This window comes from Geotrypetes seraphini, chromosome 1 (assembly GCF_902459505.1).
Source record: "Geotrypetes seraphini chromosome 1, aGeoSer1.1, whole genome shotgun sequence".
NCBI lineage: Eukaryota > Metazoa > Chordata > Amphibia > Gymnophiona > Dermophiidae > Geotrypetes > Geotrypetes seraphini.
Genome location: NC_047084.1, coordinates 432,368,178 through 432,391,444, shown reverse-complemented (window position 1 = coordinate 432,391,444; position 23,267 = coordinate 432,368,178). Strand labels below are relative to the sequence as shown.

At 42.7% G+C, this 23,267-nt stretch overlaps 1 protein-coding gene across 1 annotated transcript in view; it reads right to left on the bottom strand.

Annotated features, from left to right (window-relative positions):
* The window catches only part of TEK (TEK receptor tyrosine kinase), a 239,531-nt gene that overhangs the window by 104,079 nt on the left and 112,185 nt on the right, over positions 1 to 23,267 (bottom strand). Inside the window, exons 6-7 of the mRNA XM_033919424.1 lie at positions 11,787 to 11,927; positions 5,171 to 5,299 (exon numbers count right to left, since the gene is read on the bottom strand). Of these exons, the coding sequence (XP_033775315.1) occupies positions 5,171 to 5,299; positions 11,787 to 11,927 (270 nt within the window). The remainder of the gene's footprint in view (positions 1 to 5,170; positions 5,300 to 11,786; positions 11,928 to 23,267) is intronic.

Genomic DNA, 23,267 nt, shown 5'->3' with positions numbered 1-23,267 from the left:
TAACAAGTGAGGTTATTCAGTTTGCAGATGACACAAAACTATTCAGCATTATTAAAACTCATGCGGACTGTGAAAAAGAAGACTGGGCATCCAAATGGCAGATGAAATTTAATGTGGACAAATGTAAAGTGATGCACATTGGGAAGAAAAATCTAAATCATAATTATATGATGCTAGGGTCCACCTTAGGAGTCAACACCCAAGGAAAAGATCTAGGTATCTTAGACAGTAAGCTGAAATCCTCTGCCCAGTGTTCTTTGTTTGCCTAGAAAGCAAGCAGGATGCTAGGAATTATTAGGAAAGGGGTGGTAAATAATAAGACCAAGAATATTATAGTGCCTCTATTACTCCATGGTATGACCTCACCTTTAGTATTACATTCTGATCACTGTATCTCAAAAAAAACACAGCAAAATTAGAAAATGTTCAAAGAAAAGTGACCAAAATGATAAATGAGGAAAGGCTAAAGACATTATGTTTCTTCAGCTTGGAAAAGAGACAGCAGGGAGGGGGAGGGGGATATGATTGAGGTTTTGCAAAGTCCAGAGTGGTGTAGAACAGGTAAAAGTAAATTGATATTTTACTCTTTCAAAAAGTACAAAGACTGTTATAAGACTAATTATTTAATTATTGACAATCTGTGTTCCTATCTCATTAATTTGATAATTAGAGGCATTTTCAAAACATTAAGACATCTAAAAAAACAGCGTAAATCAGCACATATATGTTTTTCTCGCCAAAACATCCATCCAAGTGCCGATTTTTGAAACCACCTTTCTGGACTTCCTAGCTGCTGTGCATCTAGAACTAAAGGGGGCATGTTGGAGGCATGTTCTGGGAAGTCTTTGGGCGGACTTACACTTGGATGTCTTGCAGTAATAATCAAACTTTTCTCAAGATGTCCTCGACGGAACTTAGATGTTGTGAGCTAGACCTGTTTTAAAATCATCTAAGTGTCAAAAAGATACTCAAACTTTCAGTAAGTCAATCAAAACTTACCTCTTCGATAAATTTCTTTGACTCCACCTCTACCTGGTTGTACTTTTATTCCTCTTCCAAACAAATTTGATTAATTTGAACATGCTAATGTAATTTCGAAAGTTTTATGTAATATCGCTGTCTGTATACAGTCTCTTCTTCTGTATACCACCCTGGTATTGCGGTATATAAAAATAAAGTTATTATTATTATTAGATGGCTACTAAAGGGATTAAATTATGACAACCCCCCTAACTCCTCCAGTAGTCACTAACCCCCTCTCACCTCCCAAAAATCTGAATGAAACAGTACATATCTGTCTCTCCAAAAGCAGCACCTGATATGGGAAATCCTAGTAGAGAAGCACACATGTGTCTTAAGTAGCCTGGTGAGTGGGCTAGTGAGCCATAGAGAGGAGGTCCCAGGCCCATAACCTACTCTAACCACTACATTTATGGAAGAAAGTGTGAGCTCACCAACATCCTACTATACTGCCATATAGGGTGTCACTTGAAACCATAAGTGCTTCTTAGGGTGGTAGACAGGTGGGTATAGTAGGTTTGGGGGGAGTTTTGGAGGGCTCACCATAAATTATAAGGAGGTTTATGGTGAGATGCACTTTTGGCACCCTTTATGTGAAGTTCACAGCAGTGCCTTCTAAGGTGCCCCATTGCTCTATTGGAATCTCTATGTGGCCCTCCCATGTCCAAATGGTCTGGATTTGGATGTTTTGAACTTGGACGGTTTTGTGGTCGAAAATGGCAAATAAAGTTGGGCATTCTAAGGGCTGGACATCCTCGTGGCCAAGATGTCTAAGTTGAGAATTTTAAAAAAAAATTATTTGGATGTCTTGTGGTGTTGCCAGTTTCGTAAATGGCCATTTCTCTACCTCCGACTTTGGACATCTTGAGGGAAACTTCCAAAGTCAGACTTAGACATCCTTTCGAAAATGGCCTTCAATGTATATTAAATACAGCATGTGAATATTTATAACATTGCTTTGTTATGCACCCATGTTCTGTATCTGTTCACTTAAAATCAAATAAAATGTATTGGGGAAAAAAGTACATAGACTAAGGGGCACGCAATGAAGTTAATGGAAATACTTTTAAAACAAATAGGAGGAAATAGTTTTTCACTCACAGAACGGTTAAGCTCTGAAACGCATTGCCAGAGGATGTAGTAACAGTAGTTAGCATATCTGGATTTAAAAAAGGTCTTCTATTGAGACAGACATGGGTGAAGCCACTTGTTGCCATGAGATTGGTAGTATGGAATGTTGCTACCATCTGGGTTTCTGCCAGGTCCTTGTGACCTGGATTGGTTACTGTTGGAATCAGGATTCTGGGCTAGATGGACCATTGGTCTGACCCAGTATGGCTATTTTTATGAGCTTGATATTGAAACTGCGGGAGGCAGCCTGTGGCAATCCCGGATATTCAATGCCAAAGTTACTGGCATTGAATATCCAAGTTAAAGTTTGGCAGCTCGTACTTAGCCAGCAAAGCTGATCTTTATCGGCTGGCCAGCTAAGGCTAATAAGCAAAGATAGACCTGCCTTTTTAGGCAGGTTTATCTGGTCAAACGGCTTAGCTAACCAACTGATAAAAACTGGCTGTGTCTGGCTAGGTTCTGCAACTTAGCCGGTGAGACAGATATGGGAGATAGCCAGCAAATCTCCTGCCAAATATCAGTGGGTAGCTGGCCAAACAGGACAGCCAGCTGGGAATGGGAGGTTCTTATGTTTTTAAAAGTAACACAATGTCAGAAATTATTAATATTAACAGGGGTCGCCATGCAACAAATTACTCAAAACTGGAAAGATTATACTAAATTAAATTATACATTTTGGTGGAATTCAGTTTGTCATATATATAAGATGGAAAAGATACTAGCGTTACAACAAGGGAATCTTCATAATTTTTAAAAAATATGGGAACCATTGACTAATTACTCTAATGATCAGATATCTTAGCACATGGGTAGCAGACAGGTGGGGGTGGGGTGGGAAATGTATATCATATGGAATTAGGAATATTGATAAAAAGGGGGGTATTTATTTTATATTACAAGAATATTTGATTGTAAATACAAGTGATTTATGAAAGATGTTTGTATTATGTTTAATTCACTTGTTGTACGAATTCACTTGTTGTATGAATTAAAAAAAAAAAAAAAGTAACATAATGTCAGCACCCTAAGTGCTATTCTATAAGGGTTTTCATAACTGCTATTGCATGGCATTCCAAGGGGTGCATACCCAAGGGCAGAACAGGATCTAGACATGGCAGGGCTCCCTCTTATGTGCATACATTACAGAATACTGTAAGTTACACATGCCCTTGCTGCATTTAGGTACCCATAGCTATACCTGATCTATGGCTGGTATAGCCGTTGGAATCTAAATGATAGATGTGCTGATATCAGCTTACACTTATATTCTATAATGACACCTAGGGCACTCAAGTGTTGTTACGGAATATGCTCCTATCATGTGTTATCAGATTGCCTAACTGTTATAAAACTGTTTCCTCTGTGTGGGAGACTATGTTTTCCCACGTCAAATCACATGGTGCAAACATTAGAAAGCATCACGCTCCCCATCAATGTAGGACTGCTTAGTGACTACAGTAGCAGATAAGGGTCTTTAAGGCCCAAATAATCTTTCCAGTATCCTCCCTGGTATTATGCCCTAGTTAATTTCTGGCGTTTCCTTCACTTCATTGTGCTTAAACCTCTGTGACACAATGCTAAGAAAGAAACCAACTGCGATCCCTTAATGCCTGCAAAATATTCTTCAACATATCAGTTTATATGGAGTTATCATACGGCTCTAGAAAATGAAGGATGGATTTTACTTCTATTGATTTAAATGAATGTAAAACCCAGATGTCTCAATCCATCCTCCTTTTTCTGGAGCTATATGATAACCCTAAATTGATTCTGACCTCAAGTCAATTTCCATCCAATTTACTGTATATACTTGAATGTCCCAAAAATGAGGGTCTCAGTTTATATTCATATCCTCAAGTCATATTCATGGCCTCAATTTTGTACACTCCCCTGTCCCCCCACTCAGACCCATGGCAGGCCTACTGCTTGCCTGCCTTAAGCCCTGGTGGTCCAGCGGTGAAGCGGGAGAGGAGAAATCCTTCCCGCATCCTGTCCTGGCCAACTGTTAACCACCCCACCACCCTCCCGCCTCCCAGACCCATTGCAGGTCTCCCACAGGCCTGTCTTAAGCCCTAGTGGTCCAGCGGTGACCAGAGCAATCTTACCGCATTCTGTCCTGGCCAACTCTTAACCACCCTACTTCCTTCCCCCCCTCTCGGACCCCTCTACAACATACCTTTCAACCTTGGTAGTCTAGAGGTGAAGCGGGGAAGGAGCTATCTTCGTTCACTCCTGCCCCATCCAGAGCCACGATCAGAAATGACTGCCTCAAGTTCCCGGGGCAGTCTCGTGAGAACACAAGAATTTGCGAGACTGCTGCAGGAACTCCTAGTAACCATTTCTGATTGTGGCTCTGCACAAGGCAGGAGCGAACAAAGATAGCTCCTGGCCCGCTTCACCTCTACACCACCAGGCTTCAAAGGTATGTTGTAGAGGGAGGTGGGGTGGTTAACAGTTGGTCAGGACAACACGTGGTAAGATTGCTCCTGTCGTGGTTCACCAGTCCTGCAGGAGGAAGGCGGGATGGTTAACAGTTGGTCAGGACAACACGTGGTAAGATTGCTCCTGTCGTGGTTCACCAGTCCTGCAGGAGGAAGGCGGGATGGTTAACAGTTGGTCGGGACAGGACGCAGGACGGATCGCTCCTGTCCCAGCTCACCATTGGACCACTAGGGCTTAAGGGAGGCCTGCAGTGGGCATCAGAGTCTGGGTTCAGAGCTGGGCAGAGAGGGGAGGAAAGGAGGGCTGGGAGCAAGTTGGGGCAATTGAATATCCCCCTCCCCTGGTTTATATTCGAGTGAACCTTTTTCCCCTCTTTATTTTTTTTTTTTTTGGGGGGGAGGGGAAGTTAACTCGGTTTATTATCGGATTGGTTTATATTTGAGTATATACGGTATGAGTAAAACTAAACTTCTGATAGTAGCTTTCTCACTTTTCATTTTCTTTCATCCTCTAGTGTCTGGGTGAAAACCTTTCACACTGAGATAAGTGTTTTTACTACAGTGTTACCTGGCTTTACCTTCACTCTCACAGTGTACTCCATGCCAGCCTGGGGGGCACAGGCAGCCTTTGAATCTGTCACAGGTTCCTCCTTTACTGCACTGGCACTTTAGTTTACAGTCTGGACCATAAAATTCTGATTCACAAGCTGGAAACATATTTAAGACAGAAAAGACAAACAGAGTTAATGGTACTAATTTCAGATTCCTATGCTAGACCCCTTTCTGATAACTAAGCATTGATCTTTTTAGTCTCATAGTAATATCTGAATGTCTAACTTCATCCACATCCAGAACTCAAACTCAAAAATTATATCAATGTCATGTAAATCACATAGTGAATCAGAACAAGTTAAGTGTGCTCAGAAACTTCAGAGAAACCTGTGATGTCACATCCTGTTGGGCTTTAAGAAGGGGAGTGTATGACAAGTCAGCATATATGAGACAGTAATGACACTTGAAGAGTGAGGAATCCTGCCATATTGCTGGGAATGTTTGTACCATTTGTATTTAAAGCTTTTAAAAGATGCTTTCTATGACTTTTTTTTAAATTGTTTTGTTTGTTTTCAGAGGCCATTTTGTACTGCTTGAACAAAAACATCTTTCTTTGGGGTTCACCTGGAGGCAAAACGCAGTCTGTGTAGATCCCAGGAGTTTTAAAAAAATGAAAGTTATGTACAATTTCTTCATTCAGCAGTATAAATTGTTTCTTAGAGCAGTGGTTCTCAATTGCTCCTGGTCAGGTTTTTCAGGATATCCCTAATGAATATGCATGAAATATATTTGCATGCCTGTTGCCTCCATTATATGCAAATCTCTCTCATGCATATTCATTAGGACCCAACTGGCTGGGTTCGGATAGGATTAAGAACCACTGCCTTGGAGCATATAAACATTAATAAATGTTTGTTGTTTACAGTTGAATGTGGGTAGCACGGTATACAATAATTCAGTGGTCTCAAACTCAAACCCTTTGCGGGGCCACATTTTGGATTTGTAGGTACTTGGAGGGCCGCAGAAAAAAATAGTTAATGTCTTATTAAAGAAATGACAATTGTGCATGAGGTTAAACTCTTTATAGTTTATAAAACTTTTCTTAAGAACATAAGAACTGCCATCTCCGGATCAGACCCATGGTCCATCGAGTCCGGCGATCCGCACACGCGGAGGCCCAGTCAGGTATACACCTGATGTAGTTTTAATCACCCATATCCCTCTATGCCTCTCGTAAGGAGATGTGCATCTAATTTGCCTTTGAATCCTAGCACAGTGGATTCCTTAATAACCTCCTCTGGAAGAGCATTCCAGGCGTCCACCACTCGCTGCGTGAAGCAGAACTTCCTGACATTTGTCCTGGACTTGTCCCCCCTTAGCTTCAAACCATGTCCTCTTGTCCGTGTCACGTTGGACAATGTAAATAATTTGGTTTTCTGCTCTATTTTATCGATGTCTTTCAGTATTTTGAACGTCTCTATCATGTCCCCTCGCAGCCTCCTCCTCTCAAGGGAGAACAGTCCCAGTTTCTTGAGTCGTTCCTCATATTCCAAGTTCTCCATACCTCTTATTAGTTTCGTTGCTCGTCTCTGCACCCTCTCCAGCAGTCCTATATCCTTCTTCAGGTTGGGAGACCAATGTTGGACACAGTATTCCAAGTGTGGTCTGACCATTGCTCTATAAAGCGGCATTATGACTTTCTTCGATCTACTCGTGATTCCTTTCTTTATCATGCCTAACATTCTGTTTGCTTTCTTTGCCACTGCCGCGCATTGTGCCGATGGCTTCAGGGTCCTATCTATCAGTACACCCAGGTCCTTTTCTTGTTCGCTCTTATCCAGAGTTGCGCCTGACATTCTATACTCGTGTTCCTTATTCTTACTACCTAAATGCATTACTTTGCATTTCTCCACGTTGAACTTCAACTGCCATTGCTCTGCCCATTTCTCTAACTGATACAAGTCACTCTGGAGTTTCTCGCTATCTTCCTGCGATCTGATTGCCCGGCATAGCTTTGTGTCGTCTGCAAACTTAATGATCTCACTGGATATTTCGTCTTCCAGGTCATTGATATAAATATTAAATAGGATCGGCCCAAGTACCGAGCATTGGGGCACACCACTAGTCACTTTCTCCCAGTCTGAGAACTTCCCAATTATGCCCACTCTCTGCTTCCTGTTTTCCAGCCATTTGCCTATCCACCTTTGTATATCTCCCTCTATTCCATGGCTTTGTAGTTTCCTGAGAAGTCTTTCATGTGGAACTTTGTCGAATGCTTTCTGGAAGTCCAAATATATTATGTTCCACTATCAATTTGCTTGTTCACGGTCTCAAAAAATTGAAGTAAATTCGTTAAACATGATTTCCCTTTCCTGAACCCATGTTGACTGGGTTTCAGCAAGTCGTGTGTATCTAAGTGCCGTACTATGCTATCCTTGATCAGTGCTTCAACCATCTTTCCAGGTACAGACGTAAGGCTCACAGGTCTGTAGTTGCCCGGTTCTCCTCTCGATCCTTTTTTGAATATTGGCGTGACGTTCGCTATCTTCCAGTCATCTGGTATCTGTCCAGTTCTGATTGTCAGATTGGCGAGTTTTTGCAATAACTCTCCGATTTCACCCTTCAATTCCTTTAAGACTCTCGGGTGAATTCCATCCGTTCCAGGGGATTTGTCACTTTTAAGTTTGTCGATCTGGTAGTATATCTGGTCCAACTCCACTTCAACTGTGGTGAGGCTGTCTTCTATTACTCCACTAAACACTTTCACTGCTTCTGGTATTTTTGCGGTATCCTCCTCCGTAAAGACGGACGCAAAGAAGGAATTTAGTTTGTCCGCAATTTGTTTATCTTCCTTAATGTACCCTTTTCTTCCCTGGTCGTCCAGGGGTCCCACCGCCTCTTTTGCGGGTTTTTTCCCTTTCAAGTATCTAAAGAAGGGCTTGAAGTTTTTGGCCTCTTGCGCTATTTTTTCCTCATAGTCCTTTTTGGCATCCCTCACCGCCTTGTGACATTTCTTCTGATCATCTTTATGTTTTTTCCATGCTTCGGTTGTTTTCATGTGTTTCCATTTTTTGAAAGAGTCCTTCTTTTCTTTTATGGCTTCCCTCACCTGTCTGGTAAGCCATGCAGTTAAAAGGAAAGATATATAAACTATAAAGAGTTTTACCTTATGCAAAATTGTCATTTCTTTAATAAGACATTAACTATTTTTTCTGCGGCCCTCCAAGTATTCTATTTTTTCTGCAGCACTCACATTTAAAGTTTAATATCTTTTCTTTCTCAAAACTGGCACATTTCAATCACTAAATTGAAAATAAAATCATTTTCCTATCTTTATTTGGTAATTTCATCAGTCTCTGGTTGCACTTTATTCTTCTGACTGTGCATCCAATATTTCTTCCCTTCTTTCAGCCTCCTGTATGCTTCCTCTCCTCCAGACCTCATTCCCTCCCCCAACTTTTTCTTTCTTTCTCTATGTCTGTCTTTCTCTGATTCCGTGTCCCATTTTTTGCTTTGTTTCTGGCTCCCTGCCCCCCCTTCTTTCTTCCTTCCTGCCCTCCCCCATGCCACCGCCGCCGGGGAATAAATAGGCTGCTGCTGCTGCCATCGGGAACAGGCCGAGATCTCCATGCTTCTCTTCTCCACAGGGCCGACCAACTCTCACCGCCCGACGTCAATTCTAACGTCGGAAAGTACGTTCCGGGCAGCCAGGCAGCGATTGGCTAGCCGGAACGTCCTCTCGACGTCAGAATTGACGTCGGGTGGCGAGAGAAGCAGGGAGATCAAAGAGCACGGTGCCGGCCTGTTCCCCGATGGCAGCGGTGAGAAGGGAAGGGAAGCAGGTTGGGCACCACTGCTCTAGATGAGCCGCACTCTAGGGAGAACAGTGGAGGGTAGCCAGCAGTGTGGACCGCCCCCCCCTTGGTACGCTACTGGAGCAGCAGCGTGTCTGGCCGGCTCGTTCTGTTCAAAGCCTCGGGTGGCAGCTCCTCTGATGTTGTGATGTCAGAGAGGCTTCCGATGCAGGAGTGGATAACGCAAGGAGTCGCCAACCCGCGGCTTTGAACGGAACGAACTGGCCAGACACGCTACTGCTCCAAAAGGAAGAGAATGATCCAGTCCAGACCGTGGGCCGCAAATAAAACCTGGAGAGCCACATGCGGCCCATGGGCCGCATTTTTGAGACCGCTGCGATAATTGATTTTGTAAGTGGAACCTTACCCTTACATAGAAACATAAAAATATGAAGGCAGATAAAGACTATGGGCTTATTTTACTAAGCTGCATTAGCGGTTTTACCGCATGCAGCATTGTAGCATACGCTAAACCCGCGCTCAATGCTGGCATTAAGGTCTAGCACTATTCCATGCGTTAAAGCCCTAATGTGGCTTAGTAAAAGGAGCCCTATATGGCCTAACTAGTCTGCCTAACTATGCCATTTAGCATCCCCTCCTCTTCCCTAGAGATCCAACATATTTGTCCCAAGCTGCTTTGTCCCCATCACCTCTATCGGGAGAACATTCCAAGCATTCACGACAGAACCCTTAGATTGCTCCTCTGCTTTGCTCAGCTGTCTGTGTGGCCAGTGTGCAAAAAATACTGGCTGCTTGGATGTCACAATGACTTGTTTTTGTGTGTTTCATTTGGATATTTTCATATTCAAAATGGCTAAAAATTATTGATGTACCAAGGACCAAAATATCTAGATAGGTCATTTTCAAAAAACAAAAACGACATCTTTCAGTTTCGAAAATGGACATTTTCTCTACTGGATTTTTGAACGTCCTTCCCAAAATGTCCAATCTCAGACTTAAATGTCCTATTGAAAATGCCTCTCTATGTCTTGAGAATTAGATCCAGCCACAATGTGTCAGCCTTAACGATGACTATGACAGTCTCTCCTGTCTCCTCAGCATCTCCAGCCTGACTCAACCTGGAGTGTAGAAGATTCAGTCTAGGCATGGAACTATGAACCTTCCACATGTTAGACGTTAGTGTCTCATCTGTTCTGTTTTTATGTCGTGTCTGTGTGCACCATTTGATCTAGCTTTTCATCATCCTGTACTTCTCTGCCATGCATGTATGCAAGTGTGCATGCTCTTTGTTTTGGCAATTCTACATACAATGGAAAGACAAAGGAACCAGTTGTCTAAACTGGTGCCTCATTTTAAGCGCCACAAAAGGGTGTGCTTAGCACCAATTCCATAAAGGCTTAAAAGTGCATCTAAACCCTTATAGAATACTTGTACCAAACGTTAGTCAGGCCAACCTATGTCATGTCAATGGTTGGTATAAGTTGGGAAAAGTAGATGTGCTAATCAGCGCATGTAATTGATAGTATTCTTAAAGTTGTGCACATGGCTTGGCAACATGCCCATGACATACTCATGCTCCGCCCATGCCAACACCCCTCTTGCAGTTGCATGATATGTGAATTAGGTGCACCATTTATAAAATAGTGCAGTGTGACGCAAACATTTTGAAGCCGCAGCACACTAAATGCGAGGCCGTGGCTGGAGGGCATCCAGAAGTGCACTGGTGTTGACGCAGTGACATCACGCGCATGTATAATGTCATCCCATCGACATCCACACATGCACGGATGTCCTCCAGCTGTGGCTCTGAGCCTCCTATTTCTGCTGGCGGGGGAGTGCTGGAGAGGGAGAAATGCGGAGAGGAGGCAAGGCACCAGTGCCAGCTGACTGCCTATAGGACATGCCTCTCGCTGCGAGAGGCACATCCTGTAAGCAGTCAGCCGGCACCAGCGTCTCTCCTCCTTGGGCGTCTCACGGCACACCTGGAATCTGCTGTGGCACACAGTTTGCAATATGCTGGCATAATGTTCTGCACATCCACATAACTGTCAATTATTGGTGTCAATCATGCGCTTAAGTGCTAGTTCTCTATACCTTTCTAGCACCAGTTTATAGTATGAGGGGCAATATGCTTTTCTGTTGTTTATGTTATATGTCTGCTTCTTCTATGCATCTTGCTTCCCATTTTCCCTTATATTCATAAATATATCCTGTTTCCCCAAAAATAAGATCTATCCCGAAATAAGCCCTAGCATGATTTTTAAAGATGCTCCTAATATAAGCCCTTTCTCAAAAATATGCCCTAGTTAATATCGACCCTCAAAGCTCCCCCACCGAATGTCCCCAACACTCCCTGACCCCATCCTTGACACTAATGTTGACTGATTTGCCGAAAAAATTGGACTCATCGATTCAGCAACCACCACCCCTGCCGCTTTAAGAGGTGGGAGGGTCGGTGGGATTCTGCTTCACAAGAGGATGGGAGGGAGGGGAGGAAATATGCTGCACATGGGGGGGAAAAGGAAAGAGGAAGAATTGGGGTGGAGGAGAGGAAGGGAGAGAATTGTTGTACATGAAAAAAATAAGACATCCCCAAACGTAAGCCCTAGTGCATTTTTTGGGCCCCAAATTAATATGGCACTGTCTTATTTTCGGGGAAACATGGTAGTTGTTTTCACTTATATCTGCCTGTCTGCTGTTTCTTCCCCTCCCAATCCCCGCCCTCCCCGACTACTCAAAACATGCAGATGTATCTCCAAAGGCTCTTGTTGTCTAGCTCGAGACTGCCGTCTGTGGATGCATGCATTCCTGGGAGTTTGCAACATACCGTTATCACACCGAAGCCCTGTCCAGCCGGAAGCACAGGAACAGCCATATGGATCTGGGAGGCAGAACATCAAATGCTGGCAATCACCGGCTTCTCTGCAGGTGTTTGTACAGGTTCTGCCAAACTTATGGTCTCCACAAGCTAGTGAAAGAAAGGCACCCAATAGACATTAAGGAAACTTCACTAGTCTACTTTTGAGAAACAGAAAAGCAAATAGTTAAAAAAAAAAAGAATGAAAATGAACATGTGAAAGCTGCTATGGTTTTTTATTTTTTTTTTTTTAAGTTCAATAAATTTTTATTGAGTATTTTGAAAAATACAAGGAGCAATTCAAATACATAAGAATAAGATAACGTTTTGTATATATATGATCTATAAATATAAAATTAATTATAAAGGACCATAGTATTAAGAAAAGCTCAGAGTAATGGAGTTGTTTGTGAAGACTGTATGAGAAAAAGATGAAAGAAGACAGAGTAAAAATAAAAAGAGAAAGGAAAGAAAGAGGAAAGGTGGAGAAAAGGAAGGGAAGACAGGAGTGTCTACAAAGCAGAGTGTACATATGAATCTAAAAATGACCAGGGTGATTTCTTGCTTTTTAAATTCATGGAGATTTGGAGTGTGATTTTACTCTCATATGCATATGATTCAAGTCTATGATACATACATACATCTTTAGTTGGTGAGTTCCACCAAAACGTATAATCTAATAACGAAAATGATTTCCAATTTTTCAGAATGTGCATGAGAGCAGTCACAATCATGGTATCAATGAGTTTAGGAGGACATTTTGATTGCGCGAAGCAGGGATGTTGAGATCGAAGGATTATAATGTCCATAGAAATTTCTTCTGAGCAGTTAGTGATAGATTGTATGGTATTCCAAATTTGGGTCCAAAAAGAGCGGACTAAAGTACAATGAAAAAACATATGATCAAGAGTTCCCTCCTCTTTCAAGCAGTTCCAGCAAATAGAGTCAAGTTTTAAGTTGGCTTTCCACATGCGAAATGGGGTCCATATTGCATTCCACATAATAAAGAACATTGATTGTGAAACTCTAGAACACAGGTGTCAAAGTCGGTCCTCGAGGGCCAGAATCCAGTCGGGTTTTCAGGATTTCCCCAATGAATCTGCATAAGATCTATTTGCATGCACTGCTTTCAATGCATATTCATTGGGGAAATCCAGAAAACCCGACTGGATTCAGGCCCTCGAGGAGGAACTTTGACACCCCTGCTCTAGAAGATAGAAGTGGGCGGTTTGTTGAAGACCAAAAGAGTTCCCAATCAATGTCAGATAGCGGAATGGTGAGTATATTATCCCAGTGTTTCATAGATTGATATGAAAAAGTGAATAAATGATCTCTCAGAATATTATAGAAAAAAGATATAGCTTTTCCTTTTGATAGAGACCATAAAGACCAATGGTAGATAGTGTTTTTGGAAGACATGAAGTCATATCGTATATGCACAGAAGACAGCACTTCAATAAGTGAGATCCACATGAATAGGCAGAGGAAGGCAACAGGTATGTGGAGCAGAGTATATCAAAAGGAATTGACGTAGTGAGAGTAGACAATTGATGAGCAAACCATATACCTGCTCGCTGCCACCGTTTCCATGAAAGGGATTTGCCATGATTTTGGATTTTAGGATTATTCCAAAGAGACATGAGTGGGCTTACACTAATTGAGATCTCAGCTATATTATCTAAACCACAGGTGTCAAAGTCGGTCCTCAAGGGCCAGAATCCAGTCGGGTTTTCAGGATTTCCCCAATGAATCTGCATGAGATCTATTTGCATGCACTGCTTTCAATGCATATTCATTGGGGAAATCCAGAAAACCCGACTGGATTCCGGCCCTCGAGGAGGGACTTTGACACCCCTGATCTAAACGATGGAGAGCATGCTGCGTTGAATTCAACAGAGAATACTTTCTCAAATGTCTAGGTATTGATATCGTTAGTAAGCAGGAGATGTGTAGAGGTTTGCATAGAAAACACTCCATTTCAAACCAAGTAGGAGGGTCTTGAGAAAAGGAGTCATTAACCCAGTAGTCTCCATATTTAGCTAATGAAGCAATATAATAATGATAGAAATCCGGGAAGTTAAGACCACCGTTAATTTTAGAGGCCTTCAGCTTGGCTAGAGCAATTCGAGGGTTTTTCTTGTTCCATATAAATTCAGATAGCTTCCTATTTAGCCAATGGAAAAATGATTTCTGGCATAAAAGAGGAAGCATAGAGAGAATGTAATTAATTTGAGGTGCTAGGGTCATTTTGATGGATGCTATTCTACCCCACCAAGACAAATAAAGTGGAGACCACCGAGATGTAGTGTTAAGAATTAAATTTTTGATTTTAGATATATTAAGATCTTGAGCGAGGACCGGATCCTTGTGTATTAAAATCCCCAAGTATTTCACAGCTTCATTAGACCATGTGAATGGAAAGTTAGCCAAATCTGATTGAAGAATGTTATTATTCAGAGGAAAGATTTCTGATTTCTCCCAATTGTCAGAATATCCGGAAAGTCAGGAGTATTGTTTGATGATATGTATAAGATGAGGAAGAGAAGTTTGAGGGTTCCTAAGAAAAATTAAGACATCATCAGCATAGGCTGCTAATTTAAAGTTTCGATCAGAGGAGGGAATACCGTTAATTAAGGGATTTTGTCGAATAGCAGAGAGAAGAGGCTCCAACACTAAATTGAACAGTAGTGGTGAGAGAGGACATCCCTGTCTAGTGCCTCTGTGAAGGGGAAATTTATTGGATAGAGAATTGTTAATTAGAATACGAGCGGTGGGACAGTGATATAATGTTTCTATCCATTTCGTGAAAAATGAGCCAAAGTTATACCATTTCAAGACACAGAAAAGAAAAGGCCACTCCACTCGATCAAAGGCTTTTTCAGCGTCTATAGCTAGGCCTATTATTGGGTCTGTCAAAGTTTTAGCGTGAGCATTAATATGGTGAAAGAGGCGCAGGTTATCTCCTATATATCTTTGTTTGATAAACCCTGTTTGATCCTTATGTATAAGATGTGGAATCACTTTGGTAAGTCTTAATGCAAGTAATTTTGCCATTATTTTGTAATCTAAATTAAGGAGAGAGATAGGACGGAAGTTTTTGACCAAAGTGGCGTCTCTGTCAGGCTTAGGAATTACTACAATGGTGGCTTCAGTGAAATTAAATTGTTTATCTGGAGTGGAATGGAGGAAATCATAGTATGTAAGGAGATGAGGAGCTAAAATGTTTCGGAATTTTTTAAAAAATTTGTTAGTGAAACCGTCCGGACCAGGGGCTTTCCCAGTCTGTAGGGAAGATATGGCAGCTTCTATTTCTGTTATGGTTATCGGAGAATCTAGTTCCAATTTAAGAGAGTCCGATATGGTCGGATGAGATAAGGAGGAAAGAAAGGAGTCTATATTTGATTCAGAAGCCGCAAATTCAGATTGGTATAATGAAGCATAAAAATTTTCAAATTGAGAAGAAATTAAAGATCTGGTTTTGACTAACTGTCCTAATGAATTTTGGATAGATGTGATTTGTAGTCTTTTGGATTTAATTTTAAGGTATCTGGCCAAGGGGCGACCCATAAGATTATCTCCCATATAATGGCCAGATTTGGAGATGAAGATATCCCGTCTGGCTGTGCATGAAACTAAGGTATTATATTCATATTTAAGTTTTTGGATATTTTTGAGAATATTTGGGTCATGTAAGTGATTAGACATATGTTGTATTTCTAATGTTTTAATAGAGTTTTCTAATTCTTTTTCCTTTATCATGGACTATTTTTTTTTTCCAAGAGGCAATTTTTATCAATTCACCTCTAAGGGTTGCTTTGTAAGCTTCCCAGACTATGGAAGGACAAACTTCAGGGTCTTTAGAGTTATTTTCAAAAAATTCTACTGTGAACGAATTAATTTTTTCAACAGTTTCTTCATCTAAAAGAAGGGCGTTGTTCAGTCTCCAAGAAGGAGATTCTTTACGTGGAGCCGAGACAGAAATATATAAAGAAATGGCAGCATGATCCGTAAGAGAGATTGGATGTATAATAGCATTGGTAAGATCCTGGATGAGAGAAGAGGATATGAGAAAGAAATCAATTCTCAAGTAAGTATTGTGTGGTGGTGAAAAATGTGAGTATTCTCTACCTTTCGGGTGAAGTAATCGCCAAGGATCTACAAGTGAGAAGGCATCATTTAGAGCCTGAAGAGCTGTGAAAGACTTGGATTTGGAAGGTTTACAAGAAGAAGATCTATCAATATACAAGTCTTGGATTTGATTAAAGTCCCCTCCCAATATTAGAGAACAAGAACCGAATTCAATTAGCGCTAGCTGAATATCTCTAAAAAAATCCGGGTGATCTTTAACCGGGCCATATATATTAAGAAGAACAAAATCCACTGAGTGCAACGCAGCATGTACCAGACACCATCTTCCCTCCGTGTCTGTTTTAATTGAATGAATAATGGGAGAGAGTTTATCTTTAAGAAATATTGAAACACCATTTTTCTTTTGATGAGTTGCAGGGGAGTATAAATGAGCGGAATATCCCTTTAGTTGGAATTTCGTGGCAGCAGCGGGTGGAAGGTGGGTTTCTTGTAAGAAAATTATATCTGGATGTTTGTTGAACACATAATTAGATATCTTTTTTCTTTTAATGGGATGATTCAGACCATTCACATTAAAAGAAAAGACATGTAGGTCAGCCATAATATATGATATGCAGTGGTGAAATATAAAGTATATCCCCTTGGTCAAGAAAAAATAGCTGATATATTTGTAAAGTTAGGTAGACACTCCTGTCTAAGAAGAAAAATAGAAAGAGCATTAAAATAAGAAAGAAGAAATCAGTATTATCAGCATAATATATAGTTAGAAAAGAAGTAAACCATAATATTATGCATATCTTAAAATATTTTAAGAGTGCTCCTATGAGCACAGAAGAATAACCAGGTCGTGCAGGTGCAAGGCCGGAGGGTTAGGACATTGATGGGAAGATAGGACTTCGATGAGAAACCTAGGGGGCAAGGGGGCCCCTTCTGGTGATTAAGGCAGGTCATGACCTGTTGGGCCGCCGCGGGGGCGGACTGCTGGGCGGGATGGACCTCTGGTCTGACCCGGCAGAGGCACTGCTTATGTTCTTATGTTATGTTCTTATGAAGTAATTAACAAAATCCACACCTAATCAGTAATATAAAATGTGAGATTAGTGTGCTTAACTTAGTAGACTATACAAAGTATGTATTTCATTACATAGTACAGTGAGATAAGAGCTTATTGGCACAATCTAAAATATCAAAACTGGAATTGATTTGATCAGACAGAGACCTCAAAGAAAACTGCACGACTGATGACAAGTAGAATTAAATCGTTGGGGTATTATTGATCATAGTCTCAGACATAGAGTCTATAAATAGTTGTGCGGCTACTTTGTCTGTGAATGTATGTGGTTTCCCATCTCTCCATATGCGTAAAGATGCCGGGTACATAAGTGCGAACCTCACTCCCTGACGATGAAGCGTGGAACATAGTGGTACCATTGCCTTGCGAAGGGTGGATACATGTAAGGAGTAGTCATTAAATAATAGTAATTTTTGACCTTCATATTCAAGTCGACCATGTTTCCGAAAGGCTTGCATGATGAGTTCTTTGTCTTTCCAGTTAATATATCTAGCAATTACTGTTCGCGAGCGGTTGTTATCCTCCATACGTTGGCCTAAGCGGTGTGCCCGCTCGCATAGAAAACCAGTCACAGGGGTCACCAGGCCAAGTTGTTTTGGGAGCCAAATCTGAAAAAAAATGGTATAGATCTTGATCAACACGGAGATTAGGTAGCCCCACAACTCGTAGATTATTGCGGCGTTGACAATTTTCTTGGTCATCCAAACGTATTGTCAATGTTGTCACTTGATTTTGCAAGGCAATCACATTTTCGCGATCTTGCAATGTTGCATCTTCATTTTCAGACACCCTTTGCTCCACTGCTGCAATACGCCCAGCATGTGCTTCAAAACGATCGTTAATACAGTCTACAGCCAACTGTAATTTAAGAAATTTATCTTCTAGGGCTGCAGTGACCATTTTCGAAATTTCTTGGGCCCAATCACCCCATTGTGCCGAGGTTAGAGTTGGAGTCGGTGACGTCGCCATTTTAAGCACTGAGCAGGATGATTTATGTTTAGGTGTTTTCGCCGATCTTACCGGCATTTCTATCTGATGCGTACTTTAAAACTGCTACACATATACGAGAAAGCTCTGTAGGTGAGTCAGAAATAGTTTGAATAAGATTTATTCTTAGACACACTCTCTTCTACCCACAGCCGCAAATATACCTGTGATATACAGGTTCAAAGGAATGCAGCAAGCTCCCTGCAGGGGAGAGAGATCTCTGGTAACCAAAGCTGGTTCAAAGTCACTCAAGTGAAGCAAATCCAAATGAGATCATGTTGTGATGTTGAGCACATCTGAAAATGAGTTCATACTTCTGAGCAGCTCCAATAACTCCTGTATTTGAAGGGATGTTCGTGATCTCAGGTTTCTTACTGTTGAACAGCGCTGGAGAAATTTTCTTTCCCTTTTTTTTTCCTTTTAGTTTGTGCCGATTTCGCTGGGATTTAAGCGAAGGTCCCGTACAACTGGCGCATTTGCGACCTCGGCATGACCCAGGATATGAGCGACACCTTCATCCGGGACATCGGATGTCTGGGTTACTCGTCTGAGATGAGTTGAGGGTTCTGGCAGCAAAAATATAATAGACTGTGTAAAACAAACAAATATAAAAGCACAGTTTTATTTGAATTAGGCGTGTGCAAGAGGAGCCGTTACGCCATCTGTGTGTTCTCCGTGGCGATCAGGCCACGCCCCCCTAGAGCCGACTACTTCTTAAAATTAACTCACAGTCCAACCGCCGCAGTCAGCACTAAGCCTCTTCTGAATCATTTGATATCAGCAGGCTGCTTCTTCAAGATAACTCACAGTCCAACTGCCACTGTCAGCACTAAGCCTCTTCTGATCTGTCTTTACTATTCAAATTTAACAAGCAAAGTCACACCTTCAGATGATCATTGGAAGTATTCACATCGAGTTCTCATTCACAGAGCTTGGCACTGGAAGAAATACCACCGAAGATGTAATGGACTGTCTTAAAAAAGAACTTTTTATGATAGTCTTACACAGAGCTTAAGCTGATGCTGCCATCTTGCAGAGTTCTAGAACCCGTCCCCTATGCTATGGTTTCTAAACATTCAAAATCTTTTACTTGCAGATTCCTGAAACATCATTCATTTTCTCAATATCTTTCTGCACTTGGAGGCTGAGTTTATTAAGTACAGTAAAACCTTGGATTGCAAGTAACTTGGTTTGCAAGTGTTTTGCAAGACAAGCAAAATATTTCATTAAATTTTACCTTGATATACATGCAATGTCTTGCAATACAAGTACATACAGTATACACACATCACAACTGAGCCGATGGTTCTTCTCTCTCTGACGCTTTAGGGAGTGTAGTGACTGTTCTAAACGAGCAAAGTCTTGCAATAGGAGTACATATAGTATTTTGTATTAAAGTTTTTGGGTTGTGGAACGAATTATCTGAGTTTCCATTATTTCCTATGGGGAAATTCGCTTTGATATACGAGTGCTTTGGATTACAAGCAGGCTTCTGGAACGAATTATGCTCGCAAACCAAGGTTGGACTATATGTGCAGGTAACAATATGTGTGTCTTTCAAACATTTTCAGACATACAAATTAGTGAAGCATAGTCAGTGGTGATGTGCTGGAGCTGGCTCAGACCAGCTTGCAAGAGTTGTTAAGTTTTTAAATAATTTTTGGAGCCAGTTCTTTAAAGTAAGACCCTTCCCCCACAACTGCGGCTACTTTAACAACCTACTCCCAAAATTTGGGCTCAAACCCTCTTCTGAACTCCCTTTTACCTTTACTGACAGAGATGCTGAACCCCACCAGCCAAATAAATGAACTGCTGCCACTTCCCGCTGATTGCCTCTGGCTCTCAGCTGCATACTGGAACATTTATTTGGCTGCCAGGCTTGGCAAGGATATGCCTAGCATACCCACACTGGGGGGGGGGGGGAAGGGGAAAGGTAGAGAGAGAGAGGACTGCATTGTCCCCCAGTCCACCCCCGGATTCCCCCAACCCCAAACTGCAAAGCTGGCTACGCCCAAAGAGAGAGCCCGTTGTTAAAAATTTATCTGCACACCACTGAGTACAGTTCAAACTTACTAGGAATGAACAGCTTTTCAAAACGTTGTGCTAGTGTTTATTGAGCCCGGTTAGAGAATCGGGTTGTACATAGACGCGGTCGCTGAGCTTATCACGGCAAGGGATCGCCCTGCTGTGATAAGTTTAGCAGCTGCTGCTGCAGCCACCTCTCCCCCTAAGATTCCGGTTGGACCAGGCGTTCGGGGGGGGAGGGGGGCGGGGTTTCGGCATCCCTCCTGGCATCTCTCCTGGGCATCCCTCCTGCCAGCGATCTATGGGGGGGGGTTCTGGCAGGAGGTATTGGGCATCCCTCCTGCCGGTGATCTACGGGAGGGGGAGGTCCGGCTGGAGGGATTGGGCATCCTTTCTGCCGGTGATTGTTCAGGCAGCCACTACCATGGCCAGCGGCTACGTCTACATACAATGTAGGCCTTGGGACATTTTGCTGGCCTATATTGTACATGTCTCCCGCTGACCTAGTGTGATGTGTACTGCCGCCTAGGTTTACCTAAGGCTACTTACAGGGCAAACCACACTCACGCCTAGCCTTAGGCGAGCTTAGGCGGGCCTACACGTCTCCCTAGTCTCCTGGAGGCACCTCCAATGTAGGCGGCCTGCCTCGAGAGCTTGTATTTTAAAAACGTGTGTCCCACAAAAAGGTTTGGAAGGGAGGCACAGAACTCAATTTTGTAACCTTCTCAAACAACTTCTAGGACCCAACGGTCTGTGCCAATCGCCAACCAATAGGCCGACACTCTGCCCCCTATCTGGGAGGGCTTGACCCCTATCCTGGCATCATTGTGCTTTCTTGGAGGCTGAAGAGGGGCGAGAACCAGAGGCTTGCTGTCTCCTGCCCCCGCTGAACCTCTGCCGTAACCTCTAAAAAGACCTATGCATGTGAGAAAAGGGACAACACTATAGTATTTCAGAAGAAATGAAGGGCCATGCAAAAGACCTAGTTAAAAGAACCCAGTGTAGGTACAATATAATTATGAAATTTAAATAAATAACACCCTCAGAGGAATAATCTTAAAGACCACATGAAAGAAAACTAAAAAAAACCAAAGCTAATTGAATGTTGTGAATGAACATTCACATCAGAAAGCAATGAAAGCTAATGCCCTAAAATGCCAATAAGAACATAAGAATTTCCACTGCTGGGTCAGACCAGTGGTCCATCGTGCCCAGCAGTTCGCTCCCACGAAGGCCCTTAGGTCAAAGACCAATGCCCTAACTGAGACTAGCCTTACCTGTGTACGTTCTGGATCAGCAGGAACTTGTCTAACTTTGTCTTGAATCCATGGAGGGTGTTTTCCCCTATAACAGCCTCCAGAAGAGCGTTCCAGTTTTCTACCACTCTCTGGGTGAAGAATAACTTCCTTACGTTTGTCCGGAATCTATCCCCTTTTAACTTTAGAGAGGGCCCTCTCATTCTCCCTACTTTGAAGAGGGTGAACAACCTGTCCTTATCTACTAAGTCTATTCCCTTTATTATTTTGAATGTTTCGATCATGTCCCCTCTCAGTCTCCTCTTTTCAAGGGAGAACCTTTTAGCGCTGTTTGAATTTTGTTATTTTGCCTGCTGGAAATCCGTAGCCACGGGGTAAAGCTTTGACATAGTCTTAGCCACTCACAGGAACTCTTCTGGCGACTCCCAGTGGCCGCTGACAAGCTTGGTGATGTCTGGATGCGAGGGAAAAAACACGGTCAGAGTAACTGAGCCGCTCCTAATTGAGCACTATGATGAGGGGGCTGGAGGAACTTCCAGCTTCAGTTCTTACAGAGAGGTAAATATAATGCCAGAGAGCACGGAGGCATTGAACAGCCAGTGCACCATGGGGTCTTCCACTTGGTCCAGGGCCACAACCACTTCTTGACCGCTGTTCTCATGCAGAGAACCAGACTCTGACAGAGAAAACTGCATCCTGGGACAATCCAGTCAATGTCAGACTGAACATCCTGGTCCAGCTCTGTGTCCTCATCTAGTTGGGGGTGCATGCTGAAGATCCCCAACACCACTGCCTCTATGGCCTAGATTCACTAAACTTACCGATCGTGTCCCAACCAGTTTGCGACCCGATTCACTAACCTTCCTCCCGATCTGATCCGCGCATGCAATTGAGGGGAAATGGCATGCAAAAGTAGTAAGGCAGCAATTCACTAAACAAATTCAGAAACATCGACTGGGCTGGCCGATCAAAAAAAAAGTGACTGCTGAGGACCAGTCGCTCACGTCCTTTCTGACTGAAATAAAACATCTCCTTTGTGCAAAAGCCCTGCTCTCTGCTGCCCTTCGAGCCCATGGTTTTAACCCGTGGGTTAAAAGCATGTTCTGTTCCATGTAGCTAAGTACAAGTATCAGGAATTTTGCTTTTTGTCTTCACAGAGCTGTGCTTAGAATGCAAGGAGTCCCGGTTTCTTTCTCTACTCTTTTTTCAGACGCGTGTTCTGTTCCACTAAAGCCCCCTCCTCCCCTTTGTTTTGATCTCATTTGTGCAGAGAGCCAGCACATGCGCAGACCATCTGCAGGCAAAGAAGATGGTCTGCGCATGCGTCAGGATCGCTCTGGGGTCATTGTGGGGCGTGCCTCTGATCACTGCAATTTGCATGAAGATGCTTTGTGAATCGGTGGCCCGGGAAGACTCGGCCACGCATCGCCCACAGATCAGATCGGATAGGTGAGTTATGTGAATCTAGACCTATCATGCTTAACACAGACACTGAGGAGCCTCGGCAGTTAAAATAGGCATTCCACATACAGTTCACAAAATCTGAGGTGAAGCCTTGTACTTCAGTTCCTCCTGGGCTCCGTGACAACCACGCATCTGCGCTTAGCCAATGCACCTTCAAAGGGCTCTGGAAAGGGTCTCTTCCCTTGAGATTGCACTTCCTGCAGATCCCCAGCCTTGAAGGACTCGGAGGAGGCTGAGCCCAAGGCGCTCCCCCCCCCCCCCTCACACACACACACTTTTTGCACTATGCCACACAAGGAACATGGATGCTCATCAGCAGGCCATCCAGAGCAAACCTGGCAGGATATTACATTACATTACATTAGAGATTTCTATTCCGCCATTACCTTGCGGTTCAAGGCGGATTACAAAAGAGATAAAAAACAGAGGGTTACAATGGAAGAGCATTTGTCCTTTCTAGAGAGGTAATGAGTAGGTTATGTAGTTTCTGTGTGGCAGGAAGAGGGAGTGGGGAAGGACGGTAAGTTTGAAGTTAGGGCTGTTTCAGGAATTTCTTGA